Genomic DNA, 19,723 nt, shown 5'->3' on the forward strand with positions numbered 1-19,723 from the left:
TCTGGCACGGTGACCTGACCAGTATGGAGAAGTCCTAGACAGAACCTGGAGATGGTCTGAACTGGTCTGACATGGTGACCTGACCAGAAAGGAGAAGTCCTAGACAGAGCCTGGAGATGGTCTGATCTGGTCTGACATGGTGACCTGACCAGAAAGGAGAAGTCCTAGACAGAGCCTGGAGATGGTCTGATCTGGTCTGACATGGTGACCTGACCAGAAAGGAGAAGTCCTAGAAAGAGCCTGGAGATGGTCTGATCTGGTCTGACATGGTGACCTGACCAGAAAGGAGAAGTCCTAGAAAGAGCCTGGAGATGGTCTGAACTGGTCTGACATGGTGACCTGACCAGAAAGGAGAAGTCCTAGACAGAGCCTGGAGATGGTCTGAACTGGTCTGACATGGTGACCTGACCAGAAAGGAGAAGTCCTAGACAGAGCCTGGAGATGGTCTGATCTGGTCTGACATGGTGACCTGACCAGAAAGGAGAAGTCCTAGACAGAGCCTGGAGATGGTCTGAACTGGTCTGGCATGGTGACCTGACCAGAAAGGAGAAGTCCGAGACAGAGCCTGGAGATGGTCCTCAACCATCACATTGCCGCAGGCATTGTCTCAAATACTTTGATATTAGCTCAAGAGCATCTCGTGGCCAATTAGCCAAGGCCCTGAACAACTTGGAATGAAACCCTTAAACTCGTCATAAAATGGTAATATAGACAGCATTGTAGACTGCTGAGGGACAACAGACTGCTGCTGGGGTAGAATTGTATTGGAGTGTAGCTAGTTAGTTACTACCTGCTCCTCCGTGCCTGGGCAAAATAAATTATCTGGAGGTGGCTGATGCAGAATGAGCATCTTGCCTTGAGGAGGGAGGTCTGGCCCGGGCCAGCACGGCGCCTAAGCTCTGCTCAGAACTCCGGATCTGCTAGGAACACGCTCAACTCTCATTTGTCATGAAAATGTCTGGAGAATGTGACAGCTTATTAAGAGAGCAGATGCACTGGGGAGGGAGGCAAAGAGAGAAGGTGAGAGAGAAGGAGAAAGAGAGAGTGAATGAGAGAGAAGGGGAGAGAGAGAAAGGAGAAAAAGAGAGAGAGGAGAAAAAGAGAGAGAGAGAGGAGAAAGAGAGAGGAGAAAGAGAGAGAGAGAGAGAGAGGAGAAAGAGAGAGAGAGGAGAAAGAGAGAGAGAGGAGAAAGAGAGAGAGAGAGGAGAAAGAGAGGAGAGAGAGAGGAGAAAGAGAGGAGAGAGAGAGGAGAGAGAGAGGGAGAAGGAGAAAGAGAGAGAGAAGGAGAAAGAGAGAAGGAGAGAGAAGAAGAAAGAGAGAGAGAAGAAGAAAGAGAGAGAGGAGGAGAAAGAAAGGAGAAAGAGAAAGAAGAGAAAGAGAGAGATACCTGCAAGAAACCTGGTTTCAAGGAGACGGACCCACTCTTTGCCCTCTAGGTTACAGAGAGCTGGTAGTCCCATCCACCAAACTACCAGGTGTGAAACAGGGAAGGGACTCAGGGGGTATGCTAATGTGGTTTCGAGCAGACCTAACTCACTCCATTAAATTAAACAAAACAGGAACATTTTACATTTGGCTAGAAATTCAAAAGGAAATTATCTTAACAGAGAAAAATGTCCTCCTGTGTGCTACCGATATCGACCCACTAGAATCCCCATACTTTAATGAAGACATCTTCTCCATCCTGGAGGGGAATATCAATCATTTCCAGGCCCAGGGACATGTACGAGTCTGTGGTGACCTACATGCCAGAACCGGACAAGAACCTGACACCCTCAGCACACAGGGGGACAAACACCTGCCTGCAGGTGACAGCATTCCCTCCCCCATATGCCCCACTAGGCACAACATAACCAACAAAAACGGGTCACAACTCCTGCAGCTCTATCGCATGCTGGGTATGTACATAGTCAATGGTAGGCTTCGAGGGGCCTCTTATGGTAGGTATACCTATAGCTCATCTCTTGGCAGTAGTACTGTAGACTATATCACTGACCTCAACCCAGAGTCTCTTAGAGCATTCACAGTCAGCCCACTGACACCCCTATCAGACCACAGCAAAATCACAGTCTACTTGAACAGAGCAATACTCAACCATGAGGCATCAAAGCCAAAGGAAATTAGTAACATTAAGAAATACTATAGATGGAAGGGATGGAAGGAACCTACCAAAAATCAATTAGGCAACAAATTCAATCCCTTTTAGACAATTTCCTGGGTAAAACGTTCCACTGTAATCGTGAAGGTGTGAACTTGGCAGTAGAAAATCTTAACAGTATATTTGACCTCAGCTTCCCTATCAAATCTAAAAATCTCAAATAGAAAAACGAAGAAAATGAACAACAATGACAAATGGTTTGATGAAAAATGCAAAAATCTAAGAAAGAAATTGAGAAACCTGTCCAACCAAAAACATAGAGACTCGGAAAACCTGAGTCTACGCCTTCACTATGGTGAATCACTAAAACAATACAGAAATACACTACAGATAAAGTATGAACAGCATGTCAGAAATCAGCTCAATGTAATTGAATAATCCATAGAATCTAACCACTTCTGGGAAAATTGGAAAACACTAAACAAACAACAAAAATAATTATCTATCCAAAATGGAGATGTATAAACCACTTCTCCAATCATTTTGACTCTATAACAAAGAACAAACAGCAAAAACATATACATGACCAAATACATATCTTAGAATCAACTATGAAAGACAACCAGAACCCACTGGATTCTCCAATTACCTTAAATGAGCTACAGGACAAAATAAAAATCCTCCAACCCAAAAAGGCATGTGGTGTTGATGGTATACGACATTAAATGATCAAATATACAGACAACAAATTCAAATTGGCTATACTAAAACTCTAACGTCATCCATAGCTCTGGCATCTTCCCAAATCCTTGGAACCATGGACGGATCACCCCAATCCACAAAAGTGGAGACAAATTTGACCCCAATAACTACCGTGGGATATGCGTCAACAGCAACCTTGGGAAAATCCTCTGCATTATCATTAACAGCAGACTCGTACATTTCCTCAATGAAAACAATGTACTGAGCAAATGTCAAATTGGCTTTTTACCAAATTACCATGCAACAGACCACGTATTCACCCTGCATACCCTAATTGACAAACAAACAAACCAAAACAAAGGCAAAGTATTCTCATGATTTGTTGATTTCAAAAAAGCCTTCGACTCAATATGGCATGAGGGTCTGCTATACAAATTGATGGAAAGTGGTGTTGGGGGGAAAACACATGACACTATAAAATTTACACAAACAACAAGTATGAGGTTAAAATATGCAAAAAAACAAATTTCTTCCCACAGGGCCGTGGGGTGAGACGGGGATGCAGCTCCACCCTCTCCAACATATATGTCAACAAATTGTCGAGGGCACTAGAAAAGTCTGCAGCACCCGGCCTCACCCCACTAGAATCTGAAGTCAAATGTCTACTGTTTTCTGATTATCTGGTGCTTCTGTCCTCAACCAAGGAGGGCCTACAGCAGCACCTAGATCTCCTGCACAGATTCTGCCAGACCTGCACGACCACTCCCACCTAAGGAAGCAGACAGTAGGGATGTTTGCCAAGTCTCTAAAGGACATGGCACTTGGTAGACAAACACCCCATGCCGCACTGGACAGAGGACCACCCAGAGACCCCTACCAGACCACTGCACCACCAAGGAGCCCCAGGCCCATTCAACAGACCCAGCGCACCACTTCCATTGGCTAAGTAAGACAGGACCAGGCCCAGCCTACGACCCCGCACCAGACCACCACCCCTACCAGACCAGAGAGGAAGCCTCACGGCGCACACACACACACACAACTATTGTACTAGAATTTACTTGTTCAATGAATAGGAATATTTATACGTTTAACAGAAAAAGTGTTAGCTGTTATCCTGTTTATCTCACTCTTAACAACTTATTAGTTACTGTATTTCTTACTGCTATTCTTTTTTTGCAACATGAAATCACTATCAGTTAGCATGTGGAACATTCAGGGCCTAAACTCATCAACCTTTGGACTGAAGAGTTTAGCACTGGAGTTCAACAAAAACCTTAAAGATTTTGACGTCATCATTCTGCAGGAGACATGGTGTAAGGCTGACGTTGTCACTCACTGTCCCACAGGCTACAGAGAGGTAATTGTGCCATCACAAAAACACAGCTCTGTCAAGAGGTAGAGACTCTGGAGGACTGATCATTTGGTACAAATCCGAACTACAACATCTAATTGATCCCCTCAAATTGGCAAATATCACATTTGGTTAAAACTGGAAAAAAACTTGTACTGACAGAAAAATATGTGTTCCTTTGTGCAATATATATCCCCCCTCAGAATCCCCATATTACTCAGAGGAGATCTTCCCCATCCTTGAGGAAGAGACGTGCCATTTCCAGGCCCAGGGAAATGCGCTCATCTGTGGGGACACAAATGCGCCCACAGGAACACTATCTGATCTAACGAGCACACGAGGGGACAGCTTTAGTGTTTCTAACTGTCTTAATCTCCCCCATAGAAACAACAGTGACAGACCACATGAGGGGACAGCTTTAGTGTTTCTAACTGTCTTAATCTCCCCTATAGAAACAACATTGACAGCACCGTCAACAAAAACGGCAGCTCTGTGGAAGCCTGGATCTGTACTTTGTCAATGGTAGGTTACGGGGGGACTCTTTGGGGAGATTTGCCTACTGCTCACCTCTTGGCCACAGTACAGTATGATCACAGACATTGACCCTTTCTCTCTCAGCTCATTCACTGTCAAGCCACTAACACCTCTGTCTGATCACAGCCAAATTACCTTGTTCCTCAAAATAACAGACATGGAAACAACCACACATTCACAGCCCAGTAAGCTGTACAACATCAGAAATTCATACAGATGGGCCCAAAACAGCACAGAAGAATACCAGAAAGCAACCTGGAACCAAAATATCCAGACACTCTTAGATAACTCTCTGGATACCACATTCACGCACAGTGAAGAAGGCATCAATCTGGCAGTACAAAACATCAACTATATATTCAGGCAAACGGCAAAAGAAGCACAATTGAAATTGATAAAAAACAAAACAAAAAAAGATCACAGATGACAACTGGTTTGATGCAGATTGTAAAATTATAAGGAAAAAAACTTAGAACACTATCCAACCAAAAGCACAGAGACCCAAATAATGGTGAATTACACCTTCATTACTGTGAGGCTTTAAAACTCTAGAAACGTACACTCAGAACCAAACAAGCACAGTACAACAGCAAGCAGCTGACACTAATTGAGGAGTCCATAAACACACACAACTTCTGTCAAAAATTGGAAAAAACATGTAAAAAATCTAAACAAGAGGAATTAGCAATACAAAATGGTGACATATGGACAACCCATTTTAAAACACTCTACAACACCGTTCAAATTGACACAAACGCAGAACGCCAAATTCACGAGAAGTTGAATGGATTAGAAAAAGCTATAAAGGACAATCAAAATCCACTGGACTCCCCAATAACTGACCAGGAGCTCTATAAGAAACTTCAGGCTCTCAAATGTAAAAAGGCATGCGGACCTGATGGCATCCTAAATGAGATGCTCAAACTCACAAATTATATTTGGCATACAGGACTGTTCTACAAAGTTATTGAAAGTGGTGTAGGGGGTAAAATATGACATAATTAAATCAATGTATACTGGCAAAACATGTTGGTAAAAACAATTGGTAAGAAAAAAACAGAATTCTTTAACCAGGGGCGGGGCCTTCGCCAGGGTTGCAATCTGAGCCCTGCACTCTTCAATATTTACATTAACCAATTGGCCACTATTCTAGAAAAATCCTCAGCCCCTGGTGTTAGTCTCCACAATTCAGAAGTTAAATGCCTACTCTTCACAGATGACCAATGCCTGCTGTCACCCACAGCACATGGCCTACAGCAGAGTCTGGACCTGCTAGAGCAGTACTGCCAGACCTGGGCCCTGGCAGTAAACCCCCAAAAAACTAAAATAATGATTTTCCAGAGAAGATCCAGATCTCAGGGAATTAGACCAAAGTTCTCAATTGGTACAAAATATATAGAGTACTGTACACGCTACAATTACTTAGGTTTAAAAATAAGCTCAACTGGACACCTTAATGAGGCAGTGAATGAGCTGAGAGAGAAAGCACGCAGGGCATTCTACGCCATTAAAAAGCTAATAGTTATTAAAAATTGGCTAAAACTAATTGAATATGTCATTGAACCAATTGCACCTTATGGCAGCGAGGTGTGGGGTCCACTTGCAAAACAAGATTTCATCAAATGGGACAAACACCCCATTGAAACCCTGCATGCAGAGTTCTGTAAGATTATCCTACATGTCTAAAGGAAAACTACAAACAATGAATGCAGGGCAGAATTAGGCCAATATCCACTAATAATGAAAACTCAAAAAAGAGCAATTAAGTTTTGGAAACATCTAAAATACAGTGACCCCCACTCATTTCATTACCAAGCCCTGCAATGCCAAGAGCTGAGCAAAGAAAATAGTCCCCTCATCCAGCTGGTCCTGAGTTCCCAAACCTGTTCTACTAACACACTGAAGACTCAGGACCAGAACATCCAATCAATCAAGATAAACCAAATTACAACACAGTCAAAACAAAACTACATTGCTTATTGGGAAACACAAGCACAAAGCAAAATGCAGTGCTATCTGGCCCTATATTTGACCATGGTTACTGATCAAAACCTTAGAAAAACCTTGACAAAGTACAGGCTCAGTGAGCACAGCCTTGCCATTGAGAAAGGTAGACACAGGAAAACCTGGCTCCCTGTAGAGAAAAGGCTGTGCAACCACTGCACAACAGCAGAACCTGAGACGGAGCTGCATTTCCTGACAAAATTTCAAAAATATAAAACACTTGTGTGTCATTTTCCCAAATTTGAAACACTTATTCAAGGTTTCAAAGACCTCTCTGATGAGAGTAGGCTACCCGTCCTGTTGAGGGAGGACGCAGAGAGCTGTGGGTTGGCAGCACACTACATTGCTGCCTGCCATAAGTTGAGGGACAGTGTCTGACAGACCAATCAACCCGCACATGTACTCAACTGTATGCTTATTGTTATTGTTGAATACTGTTGTCCCGTTGACAATTTTGATTCTCATTTTTATTTATTTTTATATTGTAAATATCCAAAATAGGCTTTGGCAATATGTACATTGTTACGTCATGCCAATAAAGCGAATTGAATTGAATTAAAGAGAGAGAGGGAGAGAGAGAGAGGGGTAGCGAGAGGGAGGGATAGAGAGAGAGACGGAGAGAGAGAAAGAGAGAGAGGGAGAGAGAGAGGGAGAGGTAGTGAGAGGGAGGGATAGCGAGAGAGAGAGAGTCACTTTTGTTTATCCATTTTACTTGCTTTGGCAAAGTAAACATATGTTTCCCATGCCAATAAAGCCCCTTGAATTGAATTGAAGAGGTCCATCCTGCCGTGACAGCCATATCATTAAGTTAGCTAGAGGATAGAATTCCTTATGCAGCTAGGAAAGTGAAAGGGAGCAGTGTTGGCAACTGGGTAAGAGGACCCCACAGAAGACCCTGTTTATTCTGCATGAGGAGACAGTGAAGGAACATGCACACACACACCAAACCAAGTTCCTAAAGAAATACAGACAGCCAATGAGTCAAACACCTTCACTACAGTACTTGGTTTCCATTACCATTTTTAATTTCCAATATCCCGTTTCATGACATGTAAAATAAAAACACTGCAGCGATTTATTGCACGTGGCATTTATTAAGCTAATTCAATTGATTTATAGAGGCTATTGGGTTGTAAAAAAAAATAGTAGCCTAGAGAATGCTGAGGACAAAATGATGGATAAACTTCAAACATCTTCAGAGTGGGGGTGGTAGGAACTGGGAAGCAGTGTTTTAGTTCCAGGTCAGAGGTTAGGGGATATAACGGTGGTGTATTCCAACAGAACGGTGTTCATGCTATAAACACACTTCACTACAGCAGTTCTCGACCTGGGGAAGTGGACTGCCAAATCACACCTAACAGACAACAAGTTGAAGATGGTAAATCCATGTCTTCTCCACCTCCAAACCACTAGTAGGCTGGGAATCATTTAGTTTCCAACCCATGTTATGTTCAATAGGCCAATGCGTCTGTACTCTGTGGCTGGGGGGAGTTTTTCGACTCGCTCTACTTTTACTCTACTGTCCCTATCACAACCCCACAAGTCCATTTCAATTTTGGCCCTGTCCACCGCCTGTCTGCCTCTTGTCCGTAACCAGCGTGTTTGTGTACATTGAACATGATCTTTCAAACGTCACGCTGCTTTCGTCCATTAAACAGTAATGACAATATTTGGACGGCAGCCTAAGCACCGGAGTATAACGTTTCTGTGAGGACAGGGGATTTAGTTTGGATACAGTAGGGCATTTTTAACCAGAAATAATGATCCAGGCTTGTGTCAACAAGTAGGCTATAGGCCTATACACCCTAAAGAGCAACGAGGTCAATTCAACCACTTTAGCTTTCTACAGTTGCTAATGTCTGTCAACGTACAATAAGCACATTGTGTAAATGGGTATTAACATCTACAGTTGAAGTCGGAAGTTTACATACACTTAGGTTGGAGTCAGTAAAACTAGTTTTTCACTCCACACATTTCTTGCTAACAAACTATAGTTTTGGCAAGTCGGTTAAGACATCTACTTTTTGCATGACACAGATTATTTCACTTATAATTCACTGTATCACAATTCCAGTGAGTCAGAAGTTTACATACACTAAATTGACTGTGCCTTTAAAATGTCAGAAAATTATGTCATGGCTTTAGAAGCTTCTGATAGGCTAATTGACATCATTTGAGTCAATTGGAGGTGTACCTGTAGATGTATTTCAAGGCCTACCTTCAAACTCAGTGCCTCTTTGCTTGACATCATGGGAAAATCAAAAGAAATCAGCTAAGACCCCAGAAAAAAATTGTAGACCTCCACAAGTCTGGTTCATCCTTGGGAGCAATTTCCAAACGCCTGAAGGTACCACGTTCATCTGTACAAACAATAATACGCAAGTATAAACACCATGCCACCACGCAGCCGTCATACCGCTCAGGAAGGAGAAGCGTTGTGTCTCCTAGAGATGAACGTACTTTGGTGCGAAAAGTGCAACTGAATCCCAGAACAACAGAAAAGGACCTTGTGAAGATGCTGGAGGAAACAGGTACAAAAGTATCTATATCCACAGTAAAACGAGCCCTGACCTCAATCCTATAGAAAATCTTGAAGCAACATCTCAGACATCAGTTAAAGCTTGGTCCCAAATGGGTCTTCCAAATGGACAATGACCCCTAAGCATACTTCCAAAGTTGTGGCAAAATGGCTTAAGAACAACAAAGTCAAGGTATTGGAGTGGCCATCACAAAGCCCTGACCTCAATCCTATAGAACATTTGTGGGCAGAACTGAAAAAGCGTGTGTGAGTAAGGAGGCCTACAAACCTGACTCAGTTACACCAGCTCTGTCAGGAGGAATAGGCCAAAATTCACCCAACGTATTGTGGGAAGCTTGTGGAAGGCTACCTGAAACATTTGACCCAAGTTAAACAATCAATTTAAAGGCAATGCTACCAAATTCTAATTTAGTGTATGTAAACTTCTGACCCACTGGGAATGTGATGAAAGAAATAAAAGCTGAAATAATTAATTCTCTCGACTATTATTCTGAAATTTCACATTCTTAAAATAAAGTGGTGATCCTAATTGACCTAAAACAGGGCATTTTTTACTTGAATTAAATGTCAGGAATTGTGAAAAACTGAGTTTAAATGCATTTGGCTATGGTGCATACAATGAGAACTGGTGCAGGCACGTGAGAGGACAGCTAACACAAGGGTCCTGTTTCCCAGAGAACAGGGGCTGCGTCCCAAATGGCACCAAATTGCACCCCATTCCCCTGTATGTCAAAAAAAGTGCATTATAAAGGGAATAGGGTGCCATTTGGGATGCAGCCAGAGGCTAATCTTCCCACCGTGCCCCTCAGGTGTTTTCTAAGCTTCCCGAGAGGAGGTTCCGTTCCCCCAAAATAATAAATGGGGGGTTCAGCCGCCACCGAGCCCAGGGACGTGTCAACCGCAGGCAGCACGAGCCGATCTCTCAGGTGGCATAGGCTTACAGACCGAGCCCAGGGACGTGTGTCAACCGCAGGCAGCACCAGCCGATCTCTCAGGTGGTATAGGCTTACAAGCCCAGAGTCCAGAGACCAGACAGTCTGAGGTAGGGTGGAGGCAGATAGGGAACATTGGAGAGGGTAGTCTATGGCTGCTAATCCCTTGGTCTTCCTACACGTTGTCCTGAACGTCACTCCTCAGAAACATTCATACAGCCCACATTGTGTGTAGCATATATCATGGTGTGTTTTAATGACTAGGACTGCAGTCTAAGAATGTGTTTGACCATCTGGGCTATACTATATTAAGAAGCTAATCAAATTCCAGTTCAAATGAGACCATGTACGCAATGACCACAAACTAGTCAAATCCACCAGACTTCACCTAAAACTAATGTAAAGCACCTTTCCACGTCACATTAAAGCAGTGCAGCATTTGAAGTACAGACAGCTACAATCACTTCAAAAGCTCCAAGTATAACAGGGTGGGAGGAGACCGAGGGGACACATCCCAAATTGCACACTTTTCCCCATATAGTGCACTAGTTTTGACTAGAGCCATATCGCCCTGGTCAAAAATAGTGCAGTTAATAGGGAATAGGGTGGAAGTTGGGACGCAACCTGATTGCCTGCCAAGCCCAGCCTATTAGCATCTAACTATACCAGAATGAAAGGGAAAAGTGACCGACCACAAATGAAGCTGCTCAGGGCTAACGCTGAAGGCCTGCTGACAGAAAGTTGGTCTCCAACCGCCCTGCACCTGATTCAGGTGGAAATTGAACGTTGTATTATATTTCCTGTGGCTTTTTGTGGTACGAGGTACTTGGCGACGGAACAGTAGAAAGGGAGGAATTTATAGAAAGTACACTTGAGTAACTAATTTAATTTTAAGAGTCTGTTTTAGTTTGGATACGTACGCCGGGCGCTTCCATAAACAGGCTCTACTTTCTGTCATGCAGCTGGGGACGTTGTCGTGTCGATGAAAAGCCTGCAAAGTAGTGCACTGTGCAGGGACTCTGGATCTGTCCCAAATGGCACCCTATGGGTCCTGGTCTAAAGTAGTGCACTATATAGGGAATAGGGTGCCATTCGGGAAGTAACACCTGTGAACTCAGCCGAAAGACTATATTAGTTTCATCTTTCTCCTCTGTGACATAATCTGATTAACAGAGACGCTAGGGGCCCAATTGTCTGTCTGGAAGGGCAGGTGAGGAGAGACAGAGGAGGATGACAGGAGGAGAGGAGTCTGGTTAGGGTCCACTGTACAGTAGGCCTGAATCTCCCTCTCTCTTACTCCCTTCCTCTCTCTCAGTCGCTGACACTTGTTCTACCTCCGCTAGGGATCTAGTCCTGACCAGGCATCCGATGCTCCACAATTACCCAGGTGAGGCCTGATGCTTACCATATGCCCAGGGACAGGCTGAGCTGTTTAAACTTGTCAGATTACGAGGATGTTTTCTCTGCTATTAGCCTCTTCCAATACCTCTGTTTCACAGCCCTGTGTAGTCACGGGTGGAATCTGGATCTGCAGAACGGGTAGTGAGGGTGGTGTGTGTGTAGGATGGGGTAGTAGGGTTTAAAGTAATAGTGTGTCACTGACGATAGACATGAGTTCACCTGAGCAGCACCACTGTAAGGTGAGAGGGTGAGAGGGTTCTCCACCCCCCCCCCACCCCCACGGGAAGGAGGAAACACATTAAAAGGCCAGCCTGTCTGTCTAGAGCTGGGTTGGATCAAACAGCCCTCCCCTCTCCCTGCAATGCTGAGGATAAGAGACACTGAAAGCTCATTCAGCTCAGCTTTCCTTGAGTCGAGAGAGAGAGAAAGTGGAAAAAAGAAAATCAAACACATAAATGGTCTTGTCTTGGCGGAAGAAGAGAAGTGTGTGTCCTCTATTGTTACCCTGACTTATGGGCCTGCTTCACGGCTGTGCGGGTCGGGTCGGGGCGGGACATCATTCTTCTTTAATGAGGTATATATTACGCTACAGTAGCGATGGTGAATTAGGCCGCATTAGGCTGTAAACCTAGTGGGCATTTATAGATTGCAGCTGACGCGACCCACAGTGTGAGTGCCAGGCAGCCGGTGGCAGGACGTCAGTGATTGGTTGGCTCAGTGTCCGGATGATGGTGGTGGAATTCACATCGCTAAGTGGTGGTGCCAATTCATCACCATGACAAAGAACATTCAACTTTTCAAAAGCAACCGCCGCCGAGCCCCTCTCCCACTCACACCCCTCCTTCCAATCCTAACTGTCAGCCCTCGACAATCACACAGCTTCTTAATTGGTCGGACCTCCACTGCCCAACGTTTCATAGGGTTTTTAAGAGGGAGAGGTGGAAGGAAGGAGGACAAGAAGGAGGAGGAGTGAATGACTTCCGAGCTCTGCTTCGTTGGCTCCTCATTAGCAGACTGGCATTTCCCTAAACACAAAACACATATTCCAGTCAATTCAGGTCCAATCTAGCACCACTTGTTTGTTGAAACCGCAGCTGGCAACAGGTAGGTGAGGTTTCCTTTCTCGTCACAAACTCCCCCTGCTGGGGAACTACGGGTACTGAAAAGCCGAGGCTGCACAATTCTAACTTTTCGACAATTTCAACAGCCTGAGAAGGTCTGTCACTGAACAGACAAAGGCTTTGTGAAGAGCTATTCAGGGTTTAATTGGAAACCAGTGAGGGAACATGAACATAACCCTTTGCCCACAGATGGACAGAGTTCCTTCCCCAGGAGAGATGTATAACAGGGATTAAGCCTGATCAGCCATGATCCACTGTGGTCAAACACTCGGTGAGGTCCTGAGGTCCAGCCACATGCCTGCCTAAATGTTATGGAAATGTAACCCACAATCATTACCATAATGACATCTGTGCCATCTGACATTACATTTTCTTTGGGCCGACACGATCTGGACTTTGAACATACACAGGCCTACCCATCATTATCTGGTGAAAAGCCTTAGTCCAAAGCCATGCATAACAAACCCAACATGAAAGGAAACCCATTATGTTTCCTCAGTCATGTCCCAACCTCAGGTTATGTCCCAAATGGCACCCTATTCCCTATTTGGTCTGGTCAAAAGTATTGCACTATATAGGGAATAAGGTGCCACTTGGGATGAAACCATTATAATTCTGCTGGAGTTTATACACGTGGCTCAGCTCGCATTGGCACAGCACATCCTGGATCCTTCGCTCGCTCACTCACTCACACACACACACACACACACACACACACACACACACACACACTAACAGAGAAAACGTTTATGTAGTGAGGGGAGGGAGGTAATATGATGTCAATTCTCTCCCCCCTCCCTTCCCTTGTCTATGACACAAAGACCGCAGCCAACAGACTGATCAGAAACTGTCTGCTACTGACCAACAATTGCCTCTGATTTAAAAGCTACATTTCTTTACAGTACTTCAGAACTTCACCTATACACCTGTAAACGACATGCTAAAGATACTGTCAACCCTGGGCTTTGTCCCTTGGACTAGTGGGAGGGTAAATGAATAGAGGGAAATTAATAGAGGGAAGAGTGGTGTTGCTGTAGTCTGCAGACTAGACAAGGGCAGTGGGGGGGGGCAGACAGACAGACTACAAACTGTGGACAGCATATGGTTCACTCATTAGCACCGTCTGCCAGAGAAATAAAGATATCAAGTGTGTTCATCTCCGGCACTCTGTTTTAATAACCCTGCCGCCTGGTCCGGCCCAGAGAACCTCTTCACATAGACACATGACCCGACACGGTCCTGTCGCGACATTAAGACAGCCTTGTACAGAAGGAGAGAGAGACAGGACTAGAACAAGAGGGAGAGAGAGAGAAAGGGGAAAGCGTGTGAGACAGGGAGACACTTGAAAAACAGACAAAAAGTAAGAGCTTGAAAAAAGGAAATGAGCGAGAAAATGAGGGGTGTTATGATCCTAACACATTCGTCACACACATACTTCTTTAAAGGCTTAGGAGGGGAAAATAGGAAGGGGTACAGTAGGTTTACCTTGACCAGCGAGTGGAGGCTCCTCTCTCCGAACATGTTGTGTAGAAAGGTGCTGTCGTCCTGGCTGTGGACATGGGGCTGCAGCTGGGAGGGCAGGGCACACAGCAGCTCATGCAGACCTGGAGGCACAGAGAGGGAACAGGAGGAAACAACGCAGTCAGCGCCCATCACACACAGAGACAAACATACACTGAGTATACAAAACATTAAGAACCTCTTCTCTTTCCATGACAAAGACTGACCAGCTGAAGGACAGGAGACAGGTTGACAAAGGATTTTTAAGCTTTGAGACAATTGAGACATGGATTGCGTGTGTGCCGTTCAGAGGGTGAATGGGTAAGACAAAAGACTGACGTGTCTTTGAAAGGGGTATGGTAGCAGGTGCCAGGCGTACGGGTTTGTGTCAAGAACTGCAACGCTGCAGGGCTTTTCACGCTCAGCAGTTTCCCGTGTGTATCAAGAATGGTCCACCACCCAAAGGACATCCAGCCAACTTGACACAACTGTGGGAAGCATTGGAGTCAACATGGGCCAGCATCCCTGTAGAACGCTTCCGACACCTTGTAGAGTCCGTGCCCCAATGAATTGAGGCTGTTCTGAGAGTAAAGGGTGGGGTGTTCCTAATGGTATACTCAGTGTGTACCCACACACACACACAAGTTCCCTGTGAAGTTGCCAAGGGGGAGATGAGGGAGCAAGGAAGTTCTACAGACCTCTAGGGGAGGTATCACCAACCTAGGTTAAAGTGAACGTGGGTGTTGAGCTGCACTGGTCTACTCTGGACCAGACTAAACCAGACCAGAGCAGACCAGGTCATCAGGAGGCAATAAGCTACTTCCTCTCACAGCTCGGCACTTCCTGCCTTTGTCTCAGTGCTTCCTGTTGTTCCAGGAACTCCACCGTCACCAACGTCACTCAATAAATCCCACAAATAAATCAATCTTAGTTTCTGCTGAAGTCCCGGATTTGAACTAAACATATATACGTTTTAGAGAGAAAAATCAAGGAACAAAGGCCTTAATGAGTGTGCTGGTTGGTCTAAGCGCTATAGTATTGAGTCGGATGAAATGGCCACAGTCTAAGACCTGCTGTCCTTGGGACTAAGTGGAGACGTGTTGTATTGGGACTATATTCTGGAGAACATGTTCTGGTGGGTCTAAGTAGTGTATTAGGTCTGGTCTAGTCTCACGTTGCCATTCCTCCAAAATCAAGTCAATACTTGAAAACAATGTATTTTTAGCTAGCTGTCTGCAATAGGCCACTTTGTAGGTTAACTCAACTGAGATGTTAGGTAGGTAACTACTGTAGCTTTACATACTGTATAGTTAAGTGAATTAAATGTCATCAGCAAACGTTAGCTAACTTCCTATCAGCTAGCTATCTTGATGTAATCAAATGCATTTGTATTTAACAGCTATGGAAGAGGGTGAAATTACAGCTCCACCTGGCAGTAAAGGGAGAGTGTAGACAGGACAGGTCAATTTGTGGGAGGACATTATGACAAGATTCTCCAGTTCCAGTCCCTAAAGGGGGGAAATTTGAGGACAGAGAGATACAGCAACGTAATATTGAGTGCCGTCTAATTTAAGTTTAATGAAGCCTGTTTCTTCGTGATGTGTTCTGTCCTCCAATATGGAAAGCTGTGAAAACCGTTTTGCAGATGAAGAGAGATGGAATGTCCCAACAATGAATGTCCCAACAGACTAAGGGTATATCCTATATGCCATGGGTTATATTTGTAGGCCTACCTATATTAGCAAACGGTGTATACAAAAATACAGTTAAACATCACACACAAATGTATATACCTATTACAATTGGAGCAGCCCAACCCTACTGGACATATGCTGGGTGAGCAGGGTTCTGTTTCAGCCCAGCAATAACACCTGATTCAACTTAACAAACCTAATGAGTTGATAATCTAGTGTGCTATTGCTGGGCTGGAATAGAACCCTGCTCACCCAGTAGATCTATTGCTGGGCTGGAATAGAACCCTGCTCACCCAGTAGGTCTATTGCTGAGCTGGAATAGAACCCTGCTCACCCAGTAGATCTATTGCTGAGCTGGAATAGAACCCTGCTCACCCAGTAGGTCTATTTCTGAGCTGGAATAGAACCCTGCTCACCCAGTAGAGATCTATTGCTGCGCTGGAATAGAACCCTTCTCACCCAGTAGATCTATTGCTGAGCTGGAATAGAACCCTACTCACCCAGTAGAGATCTATTGCTGAGCTGGAATAGAACCCTGCTCACCCAGTAGATCTATTGCTGAGCTGGAATAGAACCCTGCTCACCCAGTAGATCTATTGCTGAGCTAGAACAGAACCCTGCTCACCCAGTAGATCTATTGCTGGAACAGAAGTCTGCTCACCCAGTAGATCTATTGCTGGAACAGAAGTCTGCTCACCCAGTAGATCTATTGCTGAGCTGGAACAGAAGTCTGCTCACCCACTATGTATATTGCTGAGCTGGAACAGAACCCTGCTCACCCAGTAGATCTATTGCTGGAACAGAAGTCTGCTCACCCAGTAGATCTATTGCTGAGCTGGAACAGAACCCTGCTCACCCAGTAGGTCTATTGCTGAGCTGGAACAGAACCCTGCTCACCCAGTAGGTCTATTGCTGAGCTGGAACAGAACCCTGCTCACCCAGTATATCTATTGCTGGAACAGAAGTCTGCTCAACCAGTAGGTCTGTTGCTGAGCTGGAACAGAACCCTGCTCACCCAGTAGGTCAGGGGTCAGTGGAGCAGGGTTGGAGCAAATTTTGTTGTTAAACGGAAATTATGCTTTAGTAATAATAGCCTACTTGTTACTACTCAATTAGCTATTGGTGTTTATACAAATATATTTACATAATATAAATCTTATTTGTACATTTTGAAGGGATGAAGTGTTGATTATTTGAAGTGAAGTGGTTAAAATATTTTTTTAAATGAACTTGTGTCAATGTTGATTAATCACGTCCCAATCCTGCAATAAAGAGGGTCTGTGTTTCTGTGTTGTTTTCTCAAATCAACATTTCCTTTGTGTCTAGTTGTAAGATCTCCAATGTGTTTTATTTGATTGTCTCTCTCTTCTCTGTATATCAGCTATGTGAATCCATTTAGCAGTTTATCATATAGCATGCATCTCCAATGCAGCCATAGATCTACAGTATGATGGCATGACTGGCCTTATGGGCATCTGAAGCAGAGAATAGCTAAACTCACACATTGCTTGCATGTTGAGCGATATGTTCTCATTTAAGATCATAACATTAGACAATGTAAAATCAGCAACAACAAAATAAATTACATCCTCACTGTCAACCGAGTTTATTTTCAGCAAACTTAACAAGTGTAAATATTTGTATGAACATAACAAGATTCCACAACTGAGACATAAACTGAACAAGTTCCACAGACATGTGACTAACAGAAATGGAAAAATGTGTCCCTGAACAAAGGGGGGTCAAAATCAAAAGTAACCGTCAGTATCTGGTGTGGCCACCAGCTGCATTAAGTACTGCAGTGCATCTCCTCCTCATGGACTGCACCAGATTTGCCAGTTCTTGCTGTGACATGTTACCCCACTCTTCCACCAAGGCACCTGCAAGATCCCAGACATTTCTGTGGGGAATGGCCCTAGCCCTCGCAATCCGATCCAACAGGTCCCAGATGTGCTCGATGGGATTGAGATCCGGGCTCTTCGCTGGCCATGGCAGAACACTGATATTCCTGTCTTGCAGGAAATCATGCACAGAACAAGCAGTATGGCTGGTGGCATTATCATGCTGGAGGGTCAGGTCAGGATGAGCCTGCAGGAAGGGTACCACGAGGGAGGAGAATGTCTTCCCTGTAACGCACAGCTTTGAGATTGCCTGCAATGACAACAAGCTCAGTCCGATGATGCTGTGACACACTACCCCAGACCATGTCGGACCCTCCACCTCCAAATCGATCCCGCTCCAGAGTACAGGCCTCGGAGTAACGCTCATACCTTAGACGATAAACACAAATCCGACCATCACCCCTGGTGAGACAAAACCGCGACTCGTCAGAGAAGAGCAATTTTTCCAGTCCTGTCTGGTCCAGAGACGGTGGGTTTCTGGTGAGGACCTGCCTACAACAGGCCTACAAGCCCTCAGTCCAGACTCTCTCAGCCTATTGCGGACAGTCTGAGCACTGATGGAGGAGGGATTGTGCGTTCCTGGTGTAACTCGGGCAGTTGTTGTTGCCATCCTGTACCTGTCCCGCAGGTTTGATGTTCAGATGTACCGATCCTGTGCAGGTGTTGTTACATGTGCTCTGCCACTGTGAGGACGATCAGCTGTCCGTCCTGTCTCCCTGTCGCGTCTCACAGTACGGACATTGCAATTTATTGCCCTAGCCACATCTGCAGTTCTCACTTCTCCTTGCAGCATGCCTAAGGCACGTTCACGCAGATGAGCAGGGACCCAGGCATCTTTCTTTCAGAGTCAGTAGAAAGGTCTCTTCAGTGTCCTAAGTTTTCAGAACTGTGACCTTAATTGCCAACCATCTGTAAGCTTTTTGTGTCGTAACAACCGTTCCACAGGTGCATGTTCATTAACTGATTATGGTTCATTGAATAAGCATGGGAAACAGCGTTTAAACTCTTTACAATGAAGATATGTGAAGTTATTTGGATTTTTACAAATTATCTTTGAAGACAGGGTCCTGAAAAAGGGATGTAATTTTTTTTGCTGAGTTTATATGAAGCAAACCATATACCAGATTTTCTACATGCCTTTTAAGTGCTAACCTTTGTAATTTAGGTACAGTATGAAAATAAGGAGATGATAATTAGCCTACATGATGAGCATTACGAGCAACATTTTATGAGGTAAATTTTATTTAATTTAATTCATTTTAGCGATGTTGCTAGCAAAATTATTGCAGTTCCCATAGACAATACATGGTTCCTCTATATATCACTGACTCTGGATAAGATAGCAACAGGGCTAACAGGTAACCTTTTAGGCTAGCTAGTAAGTTATACCAAACAAGATTGGCTGACTTTTCTCAAAACGATTGTGGCTAGCTACTTCCCCCTCATGCTAGCCTTTACAGACAAATACACAACATTATTGTCACCTGTGCTTGTACTTTTTATCCCCAAAAGTATCACTCGTTTAAAAATAATTTGACACTATAAACATCACATATTTATTGGGTGAAAAAGCCAAAGTGTGATGTTTTGGCAGCCAAATATGTGTCCTCCTGCCACAACCTGAGAGACAGTCAAAGACAAGTGCAATGTAATGACAATTATATTTCCCATTTTGTTTAGTTTTGGCTTTCATACAATGTCATGTGGCTGGTAAACTTCTACTGATTTTAATGTATTATTATTCCCATTAATATTGTTGTTGTAGTTGCTGTTAACATTTTTGGGATAGTGGGCAGCATTTGGAATTATGGATGAAAAGTGTGCCCAAAGTAAACTGCCTGCTACTCAGGCCCAGAAGCTAGGATATGCATAGAATTGGTAGATTTGGATAGAAAACACTCGAAAGATTCCAAAACTTATGTCTGTGAGTATAACAGAACTGA

The 19,723-nt window shown here is 44.3% G+C and overlaps 1 protein-coding gene across 4 annotated transcripts in view; it reads right to left on the reverse strand.

Annotated features, from left to right (window-relative positions):
* The window catches only part of mpp7a (MAGUK p55 scaffold protein 7a), a 304,718-nt gene that overhangs the window by 173,259 nt on the left and 111,736 nt on the right, over positions 1-19,723 (reverse strand). For all 4 annotated transcript variants that reach the window (XM_036935252.2, XM_036935250.2, XM_090189801.1 and 1 more), the window contains one exon: positions 14,171-14,289. In XM_036935252.2, coding sequence (XP_036791147.2) covers positions 14,171-14,289 — 119 coding nt within the window. The remainder of the gene's footprint in view (positions 1-14,170; positions 14,290-19,723) is intronic.

The sequence above is a fragment of the Oncorhynchus mykiss genome, chromosome 11 (genome assembly GCF_057628025.1).
Source record: "Oncorhynchus mykiss isolate SJ-2025 chromosome 11, ASM5762802v1, whole genome shotgun sequence".
NCBI lineage: Eukaryota > Metazoa > Chordata > Actinopteri > Salmoniformes > Salmonidae > Oncorhynchus > Oncorhynchus mykiss.